General features: G+C 34.6%; 1 protein-coding gene across 8 annotated transcripts in view; it reads right to left on the bottom strand.

The window, feature by feature from the left end:
• Window positions 1-6,255: 6,255 nt before the first annotated feature.
• Window positions 6,256-20,054, bottom strand: part of pan (pangolin) — a 575,726-nt gene continuing 561,927 nt past the window's right edge. For 6 of the 8 annotated variants that reach the window (XM_067095686.1, XM_067095685.1, XM_067095690.1 and 3 more), the window contains one exon: window positions 6,256-11,823. In XM_067095686.1, coding sequence (XP_066951787.1) covers window positions 11,355-11,823 — 469 coding nt within the window. In that variant the 3' untranslated portion in view covers window positions 6,256-11,354. Of the gene's footprint in view, window positions 11,824-12,307; window positions 12,690-20,054 lie in introns of all 8 variants that reach the window. The other 2 variants (XM_067095689.1, XM_067095688.1) reach the window with 1 other exon arrangement.

The following is a 20,054-nucleotide window of genomic DNA, read 5'->3' as shown; positions in this document are numbered from 1 at the left end:
ATGATCACCACCAGAACTCTTACTGCCATATACTGCAAAGAATGTCCTGTTACGACGATGTGCCGAGGTAACAAGTCGACGTCGTTCATTCTTCAAGGATCCAAGCTGTTTGACACGTCATGTCGAGTAGTGTCAACAGACTTCCTCGTACTTAGCCGTGCTGTGTTCAACAGTTCCGAGAAGATATTCATGCGTCATATGCATAATGATCATGATGTAGTTCCAGTACCTGCAACAGGGGTGCCGATAACTGTTCCACCGTTAGAAGAAGACGATGATCCGTTGATGGTCGAGTATCAGCAATATTTTATGCCATCCATCTTGATAATTCTAGTGGCTATTTTACTGATAATTCTTGTTGTGGGAGTATCGTTTATTTGTGCTTGTAAGACTAAAACAAATGCAAGGGCTCTAAGAAAATAACCCCAGTGACTTTGCAAGTACTTAATGAGAGCAGTAATTTAAAACTGCAGTTCAGTAGACATTACACTGAGCATAGCTCTATTTGTTATGTTTTATATATTTACTTTTATTTTAGTTGTTCGCTACATTAAGAGAGCGAGATGCTCTTATGGGGTGGCTGACACTATTTCAGAAAAATATGGCCGTTTTTTAACATTACTGTGTTATAAGGTGTGATGGAAGAGAAGTTGCTGCAAGATGGTAATAGGTCAAGACAGACAGTTGCAAATCATTGCATTCAGCAAAGGTTTTGGTTACTTCAGCCGTTTGTTTGATGAACACACAATATTGGCTCTGGTATGCGAGTCATATGACTGAGTTGGTATGTGGGTACGTAAGTTCGTACGTTAGAAAATCTAGATTTTGTGTCTAATTCTGCCCAAAAATTAGTCCGATCGTTCATTAGCGAAGCTAGAGCGAGATCGTCAAGACATTATCTTTGAGTGTTGCAATCTCTTAGAATTGGCAGAATAAGGTAAAGTCTAGACTTCGTTTTTCTGTGTGAATTGTGAACTTATGTTTTTTACCATGTTTCAAGACATTTTTTGAACTTGTGTGGAAGTGAACATGCTAACCTTTTACTCATTTCAAATATTCTATTTTATTGTGTTCTATTTTACCAGTAGGCTATTTACTCATGCATTTTAGACTTTTCTATTATTATGTTTGTAATTTGCATATTTTGGGAGATTATTATTTGCGCTTAATTCTTCTTTCGACAGATGTCTGTGGTGGGAACATTGCAGAGGAACACTGCTGTGGTGGATGACATTGTGCATTATGATGTATCATGGTGTGATTATAGAAAGACAGATGCAAACCTTGCAATGTCTAAATTTCTCATGTGGTAGACTTCTGAGACTAGACTACAGTGTCTAAGATAGAGTATGTGAGAGTTTTTGAATTTGCAGGCTATTAGCCACAATCAGATTTTAGTTGGACTGAGACTAAACTTGAGTTAGATGTTTTACTTGATAATTTCATTTATGATGCATTTTAATCTTTGCTTTGTTTATCCATTACTTGTTGGGTTGCTTTAAATAATAAATCTATTTTTGTAGGAAGATTATGTTTCTTAGATGATCCATTTCATTTCTTTAATGTGGAATGCGAGAACGAAAGAGATCTTTGTGGATGTTCGAGAGAGAGAGAGAGGGGAATGCGTGAGACAAAGCGAGAGAGAGAGAGAGGAAAAAGTAGAGTGAGTGTCCGGGGAAGGTCTGTGTGGGTTGAGTGTTGGAGGGAGAAATGCTCGAAATTCCATGCCGTTCCTGAAGGTAGATCGCTAAAGGCAAACGTTACGTAATATTCCTACACGGAATATTGAGTCTGTTTCCGGGTGTGGTTACATATATGTTATCTTTCTAAACAATCATACTTTATGTACAAGTAACGAGTTATTTATGTTATGTGTCAGACATTATTGATCACTATGTTCTCTGAATGAACCTGTCCTGTTTTTGTAAGGTATTAGTTTGACCTCAGGTCACCTGTAAATCTTTGTACCAGCGGTCTCTGCGAACTACGCAGACGTCCGCATCCCGTTTTATAAGCAGCTCGCTTCATCAATAAACCATTACGGGCTGCTCTAGGAGCAAGAGCCCGTGTTGGCACAAGGCCAGCTAAATCTAAAACAACAACATCAATAAACTAGCAGTACTTGTCTTCCTGCTAATTATTTCGCACCTCTCTCACAGTTTCAGCTTGCGTCGCAAGCTAAATCCTATGTAAAGAACTTCGGGTTAGGAAAAATACAAATTACTTTTAAAACTTGCTGTTTTGTTAATTTGGTATAGTAGGATTAAACTTTGGTTGGTTGTATTCATTACAAATGATTATGTGACCAGTTCCAGGAACATGTAATGTTATGGCAGAATACTGAAATGAAGGATTCTGAATTACTTTTTATGTTTCGTGGACATGACTTGCAGTTCCATGTTCATCATCTAACTGACTGGTTATCTGGTAGTTTTTAATATGTTTGCCATACTGTACAATATATTACAGTAAGTAATACCTTGATCTTACGCGATTCTAGTTGAACGAATTTACAGACACGCCAACTTTACATTGGAAGCTAACTAATTGTCTTACGCAATTTTTCCACAGACATACGATATTTGCGAAATTCTCGAGAAACCCTACAGAAGTGTTTATATTTAATTTTTGAAGTAATTATAAGTTTTCATATCTTATGTGTAAAATCTGTATGAAAAATGCATTATTTTTATTTTTGTACATGATAAATATGATACAAAGGTAATTACAGCACGTACAGTAACATGATTTTATGTGTAAAATCTGTATGAAAAGTTTATTATTTTTATTTTTGTACATGCATAAATATGATACAAAGGTAATTACAGCACGTACAGCTAGTGTACTTTTACAAGATGTGATACCCTTCTGAGAAGTTACTGCACTTTTCAGTGTTTAATTTAATTTGTGAAGCACATTTATAAGTTTTCATGTTTTTAAGTGTAAAATCGGTATGGGAAATTTGTATTATTTATATTTTCGTACATAAATATGGTACAAAGGCAGTACAGTTACTTTGTTACTTGGACCTCACAAGACATTGAAATAAGGTTGTTCAGTCCCGCTGGTTTGATGAATTCGTTAACGTACTAAAACATATCAGAGACAAGCAAGAGTTGTGATAGTGCTGTTCTGTGAAAATTACTTTATTAGCTTCGGAGAAAAGTACTGGTGCAATCTGTATTACATGTAATTACAGCACGTACAGTTAGTGTACTTTTACAAGATGTGATACTCCTGCAGAAAGTGTTTGCTTAGTTTTTGAAGTATTTAATAAGTTTTCATGCTTTTAAGCGTAAAATCGGTATGGAAAATTTGTATTACAGTCCACCATTTTTAATGTGCATATGTATTTATCTCTCTCTCTCTCTCTCTCTCTCTCTCTCTCTCTCTCTCTCTCTCTCTCTCTCTTTTGTTTGTAGTTAGCGCTCAGGCTTATTTTTACAACTTATTATTTCTCGGTACGTCTTTACCTGTACAGTACATAATTTTGAATTGATTGAATTTTACCTCTATTGTCTGCAAACATTACGTATACATTTTATTTAATTGACTTCTGTACCTTCGTTATGACTGTGATTTTTGTAGTTCATCTAGTGACGCAAAGAAAACGACTTTTACTCTGTTTATGAAAAAGAAAATGGCATCCCAGGTACTAGGGGTAACATTGGTATACGTACGCACCTACTGTACATGTGCTAGCGTGGCAAATACAGTACCCTTGACGATACTGTAATCTATTTTTACGTCGACCATTTATTTCTTTTTTTTTTAGGGGAATGTGCTAAGCTAACTTTTTAATGAAATTACAGTAACTTTAATCTCATTTAAAAGTTAGTTTAATATTTTGGGAGCATGATTAGGGTCATATTTAGTGTTTAAACCAGAAATAAGCATTTATTAGCATTTTTAGTGACCGTACCAAACTTACGCGAATCCTTGCCCTGTGCGAGGGGTTCTGGAACCTAACCTCACATAGGTTTGAGGTATTACTCTCTTCAAGTTGTGTGAATTCACAGATACGCAACTTTTCATTGGAACCTAACTAATTGCATATGCAATTTTTTCACAGACCTGGGACTTTTGTGAGCTCCTCGAGAAACCTTGTAGAAGTGTTTATGTTTAATTTTTGATGTAATTTAAAAGTTTTCATGCTTTTATGTGTAAAATCTGTATGAACAATGTATTATTTTTATTTTTGTACCTGCATAAAAAAGTAATTACAGCACATACAGTTAGTGTACTTTTCCCAAGATGAGATACCCATTCACAAAGTTACTGCACTTTTCAAAGATGATATCCCTGCAGAAAGTGTTTGTTTAATTTTTGAAGTACATTCATAAGTTTTCTTGCTTTTATGTGTAAAATCGGTATGGAAAATTTGTATTATTTATATTTTTGTACAGAAATATTATATAAAGGCAGTACAGTTACTGTATTAGCCCATTTGCAAAGTCTTTGTCACCAGGACCTCACATGATTTGAGATGAGGTTGTTCAGCCCGTTGGTTTGATAAAATGAATTCGTTAACATACTAAAACACATCAGAGACATAACTAAAGGCTTGTTTACACTAGGCTTCACAGCACGCTGCTACTTAAAACTCATCACCAACTCCCCCCAAATTCTTGTTAGCCCCGCCCACTTGACTGCTCATGAGGATGCACGCCGCACCACCCAACCCATCAAGCCAAGCTTGATAGCTGCAGCAAGACTCACTCTGCCGTCGACTACTCACTAGTAACTTCTCAGCTGTCATTAAGTACTGTGTTTTACTACATTGCCATGGAATGGAAACGAGAAGAAATTCGTTTATTGAAAGAGTCTTATCAGCATTATCCATGTTTATGGAATGTCACATTAAAAGCATATAAAAATAGAGATGTATATGACACCACAATGAAGAAACTAAGGGAAGAGATGATTTTGATTAATGAATTTGATTAATGAAAACAGATGATATAAAAAAGAAAATCCACATGCTATGTGGCCAGTATAGGCACAAAGAAAAAACCGAACGGGAATAAAAAAAAATCAGCTGTAGATCCATAAACCTGGGGTTATATTAAGATTTTAATTCTTTTTAATTTACGTAAATCGGTTCTAGTTTGAACTTCACTGGACCAAGTAAGGGCTGAAAGCTAAAGTAAGATTGTAAAGTTATGGAAATTCACGGCTTGGTACTTTTTTATTTTTATTTTTGAATTAATCTTTTGATCAGGGCAGATAATTTTCATCACTGCATTATTGTTCAGAACTTTACAAGACATCATGTGGGTTCAAAAATGAGACACCTCATATTTTGTCTTTGGTATATTGCACATACAGACTGTGAGTTTCTGGTTCATCTTATATTTTGTGTTAATTTCGTTTATAAATTTGGTGATCACATTATATAGTCTTCAGAAAGGAGCTTGGGGGAATCTTTATTTGTGCTTGAGTGGACATGAGTTGGTTAATTCCTCTAAGACAGGACAGCATCCCATACCTTTGGTCCTCTGTGGTCATCAGTCTGATGAAATAAGACCCATCACTGAGGAGGTTTTACAACTCTAGTGCATCACTTGCTAATTGAATTCTACGGGTGAGGAGGCATGCTGTCCATCCTCATTTGCCGAGTTATCTAATTCATATTCAATTATGCACTCGTGTCAGCAAATAAAGGTCAATCACAACAGTGGACAAAATGAAAATAGCAGAGTTCAAAGCAATTACTTAGGACCAAATTGAACCTAAGCAGCTGTTCTCTAAAGGCCCCTACACAGTGACAAGGGAGGTATGGTTGTCTGCAATTTACTTGAAGCTCCTCAGGATCTTGCAGATTAATCCCCCTTGGGTATTTATTTGGTTGATTTTGAATTCATTGTTGAACTCCTTTGTCCCCTCCCTGATCCCCTGTAAGATTTTGAACACTGGTAGGCAAACTTAAATCTTACTGAAATCCAATAAAATTGTTCTGCTGAAAGTACTATTAACATTATGAAATTTGAAAATTTTACCTTGTTTGTATTCTTGCTGATTTGCAACTTTTGCCAAATATAATTAATAATGGATCCCGCTATTCAAAGATAACAGTTTACATCCAATCTTATGCTGCTGTATATTATGTATAAACCATAACTTTTAACTGAGTCTGATAAATTTGCCAACATTTTCCATGAAACATAAACATACATGGTATTGTAATTTTCATCTTATTTGGTCCTATTGTTTGTAGAAAAACAAGAATGGTTCAAGGTTTGCAAACTCACTAAATGTCTTCTCTTATGAAATTGATTTTATTCACTACATTCTATTTACATGAACAATTCTAAACGACTGTTTTCTGTACATCGCATTTTAACAAACTGTGACAATGCTTCATACAAGATGGTCTCTCCATACATAAACTGAATTAAGGTTTACAAAAATACAACATAAAAATGATTCAGGCTGTCTTGGGATAGACGAGCTGAAAAGTGAATGATGATTGTCTTGCAATTACAATTCTCCATGGAATAGAATGCTAGCTAAATATAATAATAATAATAATAATAATAATAATAATAATAATAATAATAATAATACCATATTTACAATAAAAAGGACACCTGGGACCAGTTTTGAGTGGCTGGGCCAACAGGTAGATTGGCACAGTGAAGAACAAATCACATTCACAGCTACACTGACTGCATATGGAAAGAGAGAGATAAGATACAACAGCCTTCTAGATTGAAACAGTGAAAAACCAAAATATAACATTCAATCATATATACATCACTTAACATCAACATCACACAAAACTGACCATTTTATCTAGGGACTGTGAAATGCTAAAAAGATACACTCTTGACTCTGTTGCAGCTCGGCTCAGGGGTCTTGGAGATCAGTCTCACAAGTAGTTTATCATAACCAACCCTTAATAACTTAATACAGTTGAAATTACCATACTCCATAAGAGGAAATTCTAGTTTTGAATGATAAAATCACAAGTTAAAAAACAATGATATGGTGAGTGTATAATGAGATGTGAATGAAAGCCCATATGAAATGAGTATTTAGCAGTTAATTATGATGGTGTATCAAAGGGCAAGGGATTTTAATGTCAATACTAATGGTTTTATGCAGGAACTTAATGTTAATAAAAATATAAATTAAATTCTTAACGCCTGTGTTTATTCCTGTATTACAATCCATACAAAATTTGAGCAATCTGGAGACTTAAGTCTTGTATTTTACTTTACACTGAGCTTGAAATATAGCTGGCCAATGAAATATTTTGCACAATCTTTTTTTGAGTAAAACAGTGGTGGTAAATTGCCGCACATAATTCTGCTTCTGATGTTTAGTGATGATGCATCAAAATATATCAATAAGATTGTTAATCGGATAACTTTTATCAAGTCCACAGTTCATGATACATGTTATTTTCTGAAATGACGAGAACTGTATTAACAATGCATTGTAAAAATCTAGCTTTCCTAATACTGTATAGGGAATGTAAAATAGTTTAAGTCAATGTGAAATGTACGGCTACTACAGCCTTTTAGAGCATTCATCATTTCTAATACAGTAATCAGTTATAAATGAACATGACAGAAATCCATTCAATAACTCATGTCCAGTTTACGTCGAATAAATTTGTTGCTGACTTATATGAAGCTGTAATATCACTATAAGTAATCCTTGCATTAATAACAGGTTTTAATGGTAAAATGGAAAAAAAATGGCAGCTTCAGTGTTGGGCAGTTGTTAAAAATGTTTACATATATAATTTTACACACACACATATTATATATATATACATATATATATATGTAATATATATATATATAATATATATATATATGTATATATATATATATATATATATATATATATATATATATATATATATATATATATATATATATATATATATATATATATATATATATATATATATATATATATATAATCAAGCATTGTACATGGTACTACTATACTTTATACATGTGCTGTATGTGATAGTGACAGGCAACCTCTTGATTCCAGAGGTTAATACTTTTAATCACAAGCCTATTCATGCAAGAGAAAATGGGCATGCTTTTTTTTTTTTTGCTTTACTTGAATTGAAACCCTGCTACACTGAAAGTTATGAAAATGCATGTAGATTCAATAAGAGGTGATAAGATATAGGTTAAAAAATTGATGGCTGGCCAAGTGCTTGGACAATGTATGCATACATGGCAACAATAAAGCTTTCATATTTTTTTTTATATGTCTAAAGTTTCATTAAACAAGATATTAGTTTCTGGATCTGCTGTGTACTCTTGGACATTTTGTCACTTCTCATCCCTAAAATTTGCCAACCAGTGTGTCAGATTACACGTTAGCCAAGTGCACATCTGTTTCTTAAATATTCTGTTCTGCAGGGAAACAATAATCACAAATACAGTACTAAATCTTAGCCTCCACATGCATTACTGTATATAATTGTGAAACCCTAAGCAAAAAACTAATTAGTATTAAAAAATATTTTAATATGCAAAAGTTTTTTATATTTTTACTAATTTCTGAGTGGAGTGTATACCATTTACTGTAAATTGCACTTCACACATTGTTATTTTCTTCCAGCTAGTTTCACTTGGAACCTTGATTTTGATAATTTGCTGGCAAAATTTTTTCGGTAACAATTTATGCTTTTTTGATATAAGGCACACATTCTTTGAATACTGTTCTGGTCTCTAGTTTGAGTATTTTTTGAAACAAAGAAAAAAAAAACTGCCAGGTTGGTAAAACTAAAAAATTATACAATTTTGGAAATACTAAGGTATGATGTTCATCCTACGTAAACATGCTGTTGTTATCCAGTTGTAGGTTTCCTTAAATATAAGAATGAAACTGAAGACCCTTAAAAATTCACAATTAAATTTGAATACTATAAAAAGTCCTTAAGTAACTCATTACATTGGAAATAGGATTATTGTCTCCAGAGCAGTTATGATTTTTAATACTGATTTAATATCTAGTGATAAATACTGGACAAAAGATATGGTATACACGGCACTAATATGAAAAAATAAATTTGAAATTGTCTCTTAGGGTTTTGTACGACTTTCATTTCAAGGATAATCATTAAGACATATTTCATAAACAGTTTTCTTTTATTACAGTATTAGTGATAAACGGGTTAAAATATGGAAAATAATACCACTGAGGAAGAAATGGGAACTTTTAAGTTTTAACAAATGACAGAAATTAGTAAAATCTTAATTCTTGCTTGATATGGACAACAAAACCTGCAAGTTTTCTGGCAGTTATATGCTTGAGAACCCTAAATAAGAAGTCTGCAGAACCTGAACTAATAAATATTCAGTGTTTGTATTAACATTTTGCTGTTGCTGCTGATGACATCAAATGTTTTAAATTGCACACTGAGGCTTAAAGGTTTCAACATTGAAATTACCCTTATAAATGGAGTAATTTGTAACCCTTAACATTAATTAGAAAGAAGGAAAGGACCCGTAGATAACTGTCAATGTTTCCTATGATGAGAGTTTGCAAACTCCAATATTTATAATTCAGAATGCCAATGCTAACACACTATACAACAATTTGGAATCTTAACAGAAGAAGCATTTACCTTTACAAATCCAAAGTTAGGGTTACAAATTCTACAAAGGAAATTTAAACAAAGAAAACCAAGTTTACTTATAAAAGGGATGCCAACTTTCCAATAAATTGTTTTTCTTACAAAAAAATCTCAATTCATACAAAAAAAACAATAATCAGCATCAACCAGCTAGTTATAATTAACAACTTATGAATCACAGGCAATGGCAGATTGTTCTAAATGAGCCTAATGCTAGAGAGAAATTAAAGTCCTTTGGTACTATAATAGGGAACTCTCAGTAGTATAATAGTTTAGTCCATTTTATAGTGTCAAACTGTTTTAACATAAAATTTTATAATACAAAATCAAAATGCAGCAATATAGTTGTTATACGATTCCAAGTCAATAAATAATTTATTGACTACATACAGTTAAACAAATTCCCTTTGACGGTTTCAATCATGAGGTGAAAAGATGTCTTTAAGAGGTAAATGTGGAGATTATGTAGCCAGCCAAGCACTGTGCTCTTATTCTTTAATACTTCTGAATAAAACAGAAGGATTAAGAAAATTGGTTTACTAGCTTATAAAAATGTTTATAATGCATTATGTCATAAAATGTTGACCTTGTACACATATCACACAACACTGCTTTTCATTAATAGAAACACAGTCCAATGATCTATACAAACTTTGCACTGCAGTCTAGCTTCAAGTTACAGTCAAATCAAAAGAAAAGTTCAAAGTAAGGAATCACCTAACTGGAGCTGCCGAATACCATAAAATTTGATAATAATATTGCACTTCCAACACACTGCACTAGATATTATTTTTGCCAGGCTTTCCTAAATTTTGGAAAAATCTTCATTTAGGTTTTGTTTAATAAAACCATAATGCATACTGTACTGGGTACAAGACTTGGTTACTGAAACTAAATGAATTTTCAAGAAATAAGAATTTAACTCCAAGAGGAGCTTCAATTCAAATTTACAAAATAACCTGTAACAACAGTAGTAAATATGTATAATAAATAAACTAAAATTTTTATAACTTCCTTTTACAACCTAGAAATGACATTCACTTGGATCAAACATCTCATACCAGCAGGTATTTTGTAATCAACTTCTGTCTTCAATGTTGCAAAGCCATAAAATCATTTCACAATTCCCTATAAAACAATTTTAACTTTTATGAAGCACTCCTACTCAACTTCAATCTCCATAGTGTTCATCAGCACAGGTTTTCTTTTATTACGGAAATCCTCACAGATGCCAAAGTGGGAGAAATAAGAGAAAGAGAAAACATGCCCGGCTTATAATGCCTTAGTTCAGGTTCGCACAGTCATAAAATAACATGATCATATACATTGTTTCTGTATCACAAAGTCTGTTTATTTTCCGCATTACAGAATAGAACGAAGTGAACGGCTGGCTGCGCAGCTTTAGAGTATCTATTACTGCTTTGTGTGATACAATGAGGGGTTGATTCATGATGTGAAGGAACAAATATTTACAGGGAAGGTGCCAAATTTGGGCCACAAGTCTTTTATCTTAGCCGCACTGTTGACACTGAGGTATTAGTGACTGCACTGGCACAGGCCCAACCTGGAGCATATAATTTGGTCCTGATTTCAATGTGCAACACTAATGTATCTGCCACGATACATCAGCTCAAACACTCAGTACTCCATTACAGCACTTTCTTTGTAAAGAGTGGTGCGTGTATAAGGCTGGGCATGTCCAGTACAGCATATGGGCATGGGTATCTACGGTTGCAGTGGGTCATGTGACGCTCACCATAGCAGGATGGGAGGAGTCTTGCGACCCTGGCTCAGGTTTGGTGCTGGCACACTGACCAGTCAACTGATTCACGCTAAGAGGGTTATTGATGTCTCGAGGGTTGGTGCCCACTGGGGGCCGGTGGGGATGTGGGCCTTGAGGACCCTGGTTCATCTGTAGAGGATTGGCTTCCCCTGGCGTTAAAGGGGACGATAAGGAGGCTGGTGAAGGCATGAGCAATGAGGGTGGTCCTGAAGGTGATGCCAAAGATGGCCCAGGGGAGGGCATCAGACTTGAGGATGCTGGGGAAGTGGCAGTGTGATCACCCACCAATGCTGTGGAAGGAGATGACAAATCTCGTAGATCATCATCATCATCACTGTCTTGAGAGGCATCAACACTATCTGCTGACCCAGGGGCCATGTCCTCACCTTCCTCTCCTTCCATATAGCGAATACATTTTTTCTTTCGCCTGTAAATAAAACAATAAATTGTAAAGTACTTCATGGTGTAAGAACTTCATTTATTGAAACAGCAAATCATGCATTATATAAACAAAACAAAAAAAATACTACTCATGCAGCTACTGCTCACATCCTGTAAAAGAAAAAATATAAATCATGCATAAAAAAATAAAAACTGGTGTATGAAACCTTATACAGAAGACTGTATTTACTGACTTGGGTTAGTACATTAGTAAAAAGAAAGAAAAAAGAAATAATTAATGGAAATGCGTTACCTTTTGTACATGTAAACATGCGAAATACTGGGTAATACAAACAAAACAAAACCTGTAAAATAAAAAAACAAGATGAATCACTACAAGACACTCACATAATCACACTGCTTGTGATGGATGTTGAAGGGATATCTAAGTAATTGCTAAATGTTAAGAAAACAGGATCTTAGTATTCAAGATCCCTCACAGCAGGTCACAGCACAGTGAAGAGACTCACAGACTAGAGATTAACATAGGTAGGTTCAGAAGGAGAGGAGACACCACTGCTGCTGCCGTTGTTGTTGTTGTTGCTGTTGCTGTTGTTCGTAGTACTGCTGCTGGTGCTGCTGCTGGTACTTAAGTTAACGATGGAGTGTATGGGGGTACCCGGTGCGGGGCTGTAGCTAGGGCCCCCTGTCCCTACCTGGGAGGCTACTGAAGGAGCCAGAGGAGTCAAGGTTGCTGGCCCAGCTCCCTGAGTTAGCGACACTATGACTGCTCCTGAAGTGGCTGCAGCAGCTGCAGCTGCTGCAGCCACACCTCCTGATGCTCCAGCAGCCCCCAACAGGGTGGAGGGGACCCCAGGGAGGCCTGCACCCGAAGCTAGCGACACCGCAGGGCTGCGGGCCCGGGAGAGAGACCAAGGTTAGAGACTAAGGGGCGCCACGGTCACCATACACACCGCCCTGGCTCAGAGCCTCACCATCACCTGACTGCCATTGATCCCTGCACCAGTGATCAGAAAATGTGTCAGTTCAAGGGTTAGCCATGCCTCCTCATTGCACCCGCAGCTATTCTCATGCACGGTGCAGAGAGATGTTATTAATTGTGGCACATTTGCCCCTTCAGTCAGACTAACTTTGGTCATGGGCACTCAAGCAAAAGTTCTCACCAATAAATTTTGGGGACTATGAATTTAAGGTTAAGATGAGGGAAGACACATTTTCTGATGCTGTTGAAGAACACGAATTTCAGAGTGGACGGCAACAGGCGGGACAAAGTACCAGGTGTGTGAGTAAGTGCAAGTCTACTGAGGACTATGGTGGAGGCAAGTGATAGCTAGCTGCACCAACATAGGATCCTCAGTAGCACAGGGGCTTACACCCAATCACATACCCACCACAAAAATTTAAGGCAAAAACATCTAATGGCACACAAAGATGGAACAGTGAGACCTTTTGCCAGGGTCCCTTTCACTCCACTAGTGGCTTATCATCCAAAATTCAATTATTTTAACCAATGACAATTAAGATGTTAAATCATAATGCTTAAACACTGTTGTATCTTTATATTCAAGAGCAGCAAAGTTATTTGCATGTCAACATCCACTTAATTACCATTTTGGATGATAAGTCCCCTCTCATACACCCAGCTACATCTAATCCTTAAATAAGTTAGATCTAAGATATCAAAAGCATGCATTTTCATTGATATCTTAAGTGGCCAAAGCCTGCTCTGCAATAAGCCATTGAAAGAAATAATATGCAACTGAAGCTGCAAATCAAGAGCAAAATAAAGATGATGCCATTATATACACTAGTCACATAAAGTGTATCAGTTATTTCACATAAAAATCATTGCTTAATGATGTGGCATTTATACAATAAAGAAAGAACTGCCTTTTAAACAAGTAATCTTTTCATTTCCTGCCATCTTTGTACTCTCAAGTTTGTTGTGTGAAGAAATCCATGCAACAACAAAATATTTTCAAATATAAATATTTGAACAGTGCGCAGTTTTTAAAATAAACAATTTTCACACTTCTCAAAACATTCAAGAACTCATTCCATGGTAGGAAACCAAGTTGCTGTATTAAACAAGGAGTATTATATACTATCTTAATTGGGAAAATTAGAAAAAAATGAAATACAATACAAAACTCCATCTTAAAATAAAATTCTTGAATGTTTCACTGTTCTTCCCAGAATTACAGCAAGAAGTGATTTTAAAGAAAATAACTTACCATGTTTGAGGCATACAGTGATATACTCATTTTAGTTCAAAAATAATGAAGTGAAGCTGTCACATGCAACAATCACAGTACACTTACAGATACTCACAACTCACAGCATAAAATATTCTATAAAGTTATAATGAGAATGTTACATTTCCTTCTCAAATGTCACTGCCAAACTGGAAGCTATTAACCTGGTGTTGCATAAAATAGTCTCCAATTTCCAATGGCAACACCACTAAGGATATCTAAAGTAATTAATGACAATTAAATAAGTTTGTTTTCAAGAATCATACATGTACTAAACTGAAATGTAACTAAGATGTATTAACAGACTTGCTTTGCACCTTAGCTCCCTTAAATTAAACTTTGTAACTGAAATTCTACTAATCTACATGTTGAACTTTTCATTTTATCAGACATTACTGAAAAGCAATCATTGAGTTGAAGAAGGAATAAGCGCATGGACATTCCATCATAACCACAACTTTAATCTTATTAAATATTCTAACTAATAAGACTTAAAGGAATCCATGATAAAGAGAGGCAAAACACTTTTCACAGACACAAAAAAATTAATTTCCTACAACATGAGATTTAAGTGTTCACAAAAATGAGACAAAATTTCCACATGACTTTTTCCAACAATCATATTTATAAAAAAAATCATGGAACTTTACATATCACAGTCTACCATGCGCTTTACTTTTGGGGAATTTTCATCCTGAACAATAAATACATATACATCTACAATCACATTTAGCATACAGTAACTATACAGCACTTTTAATTAAAAACGACAATAAAAATACCTTTGTATGCAATTGGCATTAGAATTTCAATATTAATTACCAACTGATCAATGGCACTGTTCTTAATAATTTACAATAAAACCACTAAATGCTCTGTTTCTAAGTTATAGTATGCTTTTAAGATTTTTGCAAATGCAAATATGGCCTGTCACCTCACTCAAAACTGATATTTATTTTTCCACTAATCCATTTTTCTTTCACTTAACTTTTTCTTGTAAATGTATATTTACATGCCTGTGGTACCTGTCAACATTTTGCATAACACATGCCAGTAAAGTATTTATGGGTCAGACAGTGACATAACAAGGTTTCTGTGGCCTTGAATACTTCTATTACCTTTTAAAGTAAATTAATTAGCTTGCATATTTAAAAAAATATACATTATTCAACATATCATGAAACTATGCCTTGAGAGATTAGTTACAGCCTGAACAAAAGATTAATTGCTAATCTCAAACAACTCATATTAATTCATCCTTTTTGTCAATCACTGACACAAAAGCACAGGGTTACTGGTAAGTCACTTTGAAAAAGAAAAATAATTATACAAAACATACAGTATGCTACTACTGTAAGCAGTGTGAAGAAAATTTTCATATTACTCTGACCTGGTATTATACATTATGTACACTTCAGAATGTGCTTCTTTTATCTTAAACCGCATACGGGATATTGAAATATGTTTTATTATTCTTACTCTAGCATAGAGTTCATAAAATTACAGTGACGTAAAAGTAATTGACTGTCAGAATTAATAACAAAGAAAATAAGTCATAAGTGCTTTATAGCATTATATCCATTCTTAATGCATAAGATAGGATGAGATATGAAAAATGAGAGAAAAAGGTGAAAAGGAAAAGCTTTAAATATGTGTAAAAAAAAAAAAAAAAAAACCCTGTGAGAAATTCTAATACTGTATTACCCTTCCTAAAATGTTAATTGTTGTATTGGTCTTTTACTGTTACAAGTTATTGCAAATAAATGTCAAAATGTGAATGATTACAATTAAGATTATTATTTAAAATTACTTATGTATCATTATTATTGCCCGTATTAGAAATGATACCAAAAGGGAAATTATGGAAGTTCCGAATATAGGGATTTGGAGGTGGCCTGGCTGGTGTCAAATGGATTCCAGTGAGTAACTGATGAGATGGAACACCCAGACCTACTTGGATTAGAATCATGAAATGGAAGGCTGGAGACGAATGGAGATATGTGAAAAATAAGAAGCCCATTGTATCATGTAGTGCTGAAGGTGGTAGTGATGGTTTAATACAGGCATTATTGTTAATAAACAGTTTACCCAAACCAGTAAGTTAACACTCTTCCTTCTTGTAAGGCTGAGCGGATATGTTAAATTTACAAGAATCACCTGGTAAAATATTTGAAAAGTAAATTATGATTACAAATTCTAAGTTCACAAGCCTTTACAAATCCAGAAACCGTTATTTCATAAAGAAAATAACGTAACTTTACATTCTTCTTTTCCCTGAAAACTAAAAATTACTGTACCCAAAGCCTATCACATGCCAAAACTAAACAGTTAAGTTAAATGACTCTAAATCAGTCAATAACATTTTGGCCACTCCCATGGCCTAACAAATGAGGAGGATTTGTAAGGAAATATGGAACTTCTAAAATTATGTACCAACACATATAGAAAGATAGTATGAAGACTCCAGACTAAAAATATATATATATGATGGAAGCTCCCTGAAAATCTGCAAGGTGACTGGATACATGTATAAAGAAGCAAATATAAAAACAGAAAAATAAAAACTCTGGTGGTGTAACAGAAACAGAAAATGAAGTTGACATAATAGTTTAATATAAAATAGTTTCAGATGTGATAAAACCAGGAAGCTTAATTGGAAGGATAATAAATACTGCATGATCAAATGAAATAAAGTAATTCATGAATTCTTAGTATATGTAGCAAAAACAAGGAGACCAGCAGATCACAATGAATTCTCAGAGAGGTTATCAGATGCAATGACTTATGCACTACAATCAGACCCTATGCTACTGGGAGGAGACCTGAGAGGGCCCACTGGAACAAGCCGAGTTGGTTTTTGAGAATGTGATTGCAAGCTGAACCACCAAAAAGAATGTACAGTATTATGATGAGAAGTATAGACAGCATCAAAGAACAAAACTGCTCTGCATGTAATATTAAGCAAAATAAACTGTTGTGCGCAGTACGAAGCCTGTATTTTTTATTCTGCAAAGGTAAGGGCAATTAAAAAGAAACAGAACAAGATCTTGAAAATATAAAAAAGACAGTGAGGATTCATGGCTGGAGTATGTTAGGAAGACTATACAGTATTACATAAATGAAAAAGTTGCAACATGCCAAGTCCTGAAAGCTGGAGAAAGACCAAAATGCCTTTGGCATTTGATAGGATGAGCTGTAAGTCAGAAAACTAGTAGATATGGCAGAAGGTGATGATCATCAGTAGGGATTCAGAAAGGTACTTGGGTCACATGGGAATTCAGGAAAAAAGTGCCTGTAGCTAGAAGGATTAGAAAGAACGCTTTGCACCTTTAACTTAACCCCTTGAGATTTCAGTTAGGTTCTGATCATGTCAAATGACATCCATAAAAAAATTAACCAAATATATTTTGATGCTGTGTAGCACTATGGAACTGTCTGAAGTGTGATGGGGACCATTTAATGCTCTTCTTCTATGCAAGCACAGGCTGTTCAAAGAGAATTTATTACTGTACTGAGATACCAAAATAAGCATAATTGTCTCAAAAAGACATAAAAACTAACATTCTACCATTGATAAGCCAAAACAAAGTTTACTTTCCCATACGTTTTGGAAAGAGCTAACAAAAGAAAAACCTTATGTAAAATTGTCAATGATGATGATGATGATGATGAAAGGAAGCTATGGGACCAATAGAATGGGATGAATATTACAACATTAATATATAGTACAAAGAAGAGGGGTATGTACTACAACATAAGAAAAATAAAGGAATAGCACTCGTTGAAGATGCTGGAAAAAAAGCTACTAAAATTGTTGAAATCAAAAGGAAATCAACCAAATGCATTTTTTAAAATGAAATAACCTGAAAAGGCTCTGCTAAATTAACAAAGAAAAATGGTGTGAGGAACTAAAGGCAATTAATACTAAAATACAATAACACAAGAAATAAACTGAAGACTTTGGTAGGCAAATCATAAGAATTTGAGAAAAATATTGAAAATATTGGTGTATAACAAAGTTCAGCACTGAGTCCTTCATTGTTGACTGCAATATACCAAAAAGCTATATATGAATCCAGAAAGGTTGAAAGATTTGGTATGCAGATGACCTTGTATTAACAAGAGAATCAAAGAAGTCTTTAAAATACTGAAAATATGAAGAACTGGAACAGAAAAAAGGGATAAAAGTCAATGAATTCAAAGGAAGATCATAGTGACCAGAAAGGAAGCAAATAAGAAAGTTTTTTTATGAAAGTGACCACATAGATATTTCAGGAGAAGTGTCAAGGTGAAATCAAAACTAAACATTGAATGCACATGGTGTCACATGAGATGTGGAAGACTGCAATAAGTCAATGATGGGGATTCACAGTGACTGAAAAATGCAACAGCCAACAATGAAGAGGAGGATCTAGTTATGACAGAGAGACACACACACACCATGCAGGAGGGAGGACATATCTGTTACTTAAGTGACACTGGACAATGAGGCCAATATTGAAAAAAGAGCAAGACAACAGTAGCAAGAGCCTAGATGAAGTGGAAAACCTTCCTAATCATTGATTGATAAAAATCTCTCATTAGTAAACAAAGCAAAAACTCATGAAGTATGTATAAGACCTGCATTATCTACAGAATACAAACTTTTGGTACTTGCAAATGAAAAAGATTCTAAGGCATGGCAATAAAATGATGAGATTCATGGCTGGATGCACTATGATGATCATCTTACAAATGAGTACATTACCGAAAGATGTGCTGTTTATATGCATTAAAACAAATTAAGATTTGGTAATGTGGGTATTAATATATATATATATTGAAACAGAACAGAGGGGGCCAGTGGTATGGATCACAAAATCACTGAGAAAAGTATAGATAACAATCTGGACCAAACAGGAATTTAGGTAGAAGTTACACAAGAAAAGAATGGCAAGAACTCATAGGATACTGAAGCCCATAAAAGGAAAACCTGACAAAAATGTTATACTGATGATGATACAGCAACTAACAACCCTTTAATAATCTATTAATTAAAGACTGAATGTTTCATATATTTTTACTAATTCAAAAAATTCCCCCTCTAACTTGCAGTAAGCTAAACCATATTAAAATAGGATCATTATCCATCACTAAGATTTCAGTAGTACACAATTTTTATGAGAGTCATTAATGTCAGTAGTACACAACTTTTATGAGAGTCATTAATACCAAATTCTCATCAAATATATTTCCAACGTTAACCCATAAATGATGAAAGAAAATTTTGTAAGGCTTGATTCTACTGAGTCATGGGCTGTTATAAGAGTTCTCAGGGATCTGTTGACCATTGTAACAAATCCAACACATTCTAGTAACATATTTGGGTTGGAAACATCTCTTGCTGGTGGTGTATGGTGACTATAAACCCCTAATGCAGTTGGCTCTCAGTATACAAGGGTTCACTTTACAGGGTTTCACCCTTGCACAATGTTAAAAAAAATGTAAGAAAAAAAAAAGTCTAAATTTAAATTGCATGTGCCATACCAACAAACAAAAACATGATAAAGACAAACTGTAGTGGTCAGTATAACTGGCTATTACCTGAGAGAGAGAGAGAGAGAGAGAGAGAGAGAGAGAGAGAGAGAGAGAGAGAGAGAGAGAGAGAGAGAGAGAGAGAGAGAGAGAGAGAATCCATATTGCACTAAGAGACACCCCCTACATACCTGTACCATAAACACACACACTCACAGCTTCCCTCTTTCCCCTATCATTTCTCATTCTTTATTGCCTAGTGCTTTTCATAATTGTCACTGCATAAAACAATGCCAGATTATTGCTCCCAGTCCAGGCACATGCCTGCACATTCAGTGCTATGCAATGTTTAGCAGGGTTCATATATATTAATATATGGTTCACAAACAAAAACATATTCAAAAGCTAAGTGTCAGGCAATGCTACAGCATTTCCATTTCACTTTCGTAAGTATTAAGCTATCATGAGAGAGAGAGAGAGAGAGAGA

This window comes from Macrobrachium rosenbergii, chromosome 51 (assembly GCF_040412425.1).
Source record: "Macrobrachium rosenbergii isolate ZJJX-2024 chromosome 51, ASM4041242v1, whole genome shotgun sequence".
Classification (NCBI taxonomy): domain Eukaryota; kingdom Metazoa; phylum Arthropoda; class Malacostraca; order Decapoda; family Palaemonidae; genus Macrobrachium; species Macrobrachium rosenbergii.
The sequence above is the reverse complement of the archived record's forward strand: the minus strand, read 5'-3'. Positions and strand labels throughout refer to the sequence as shown.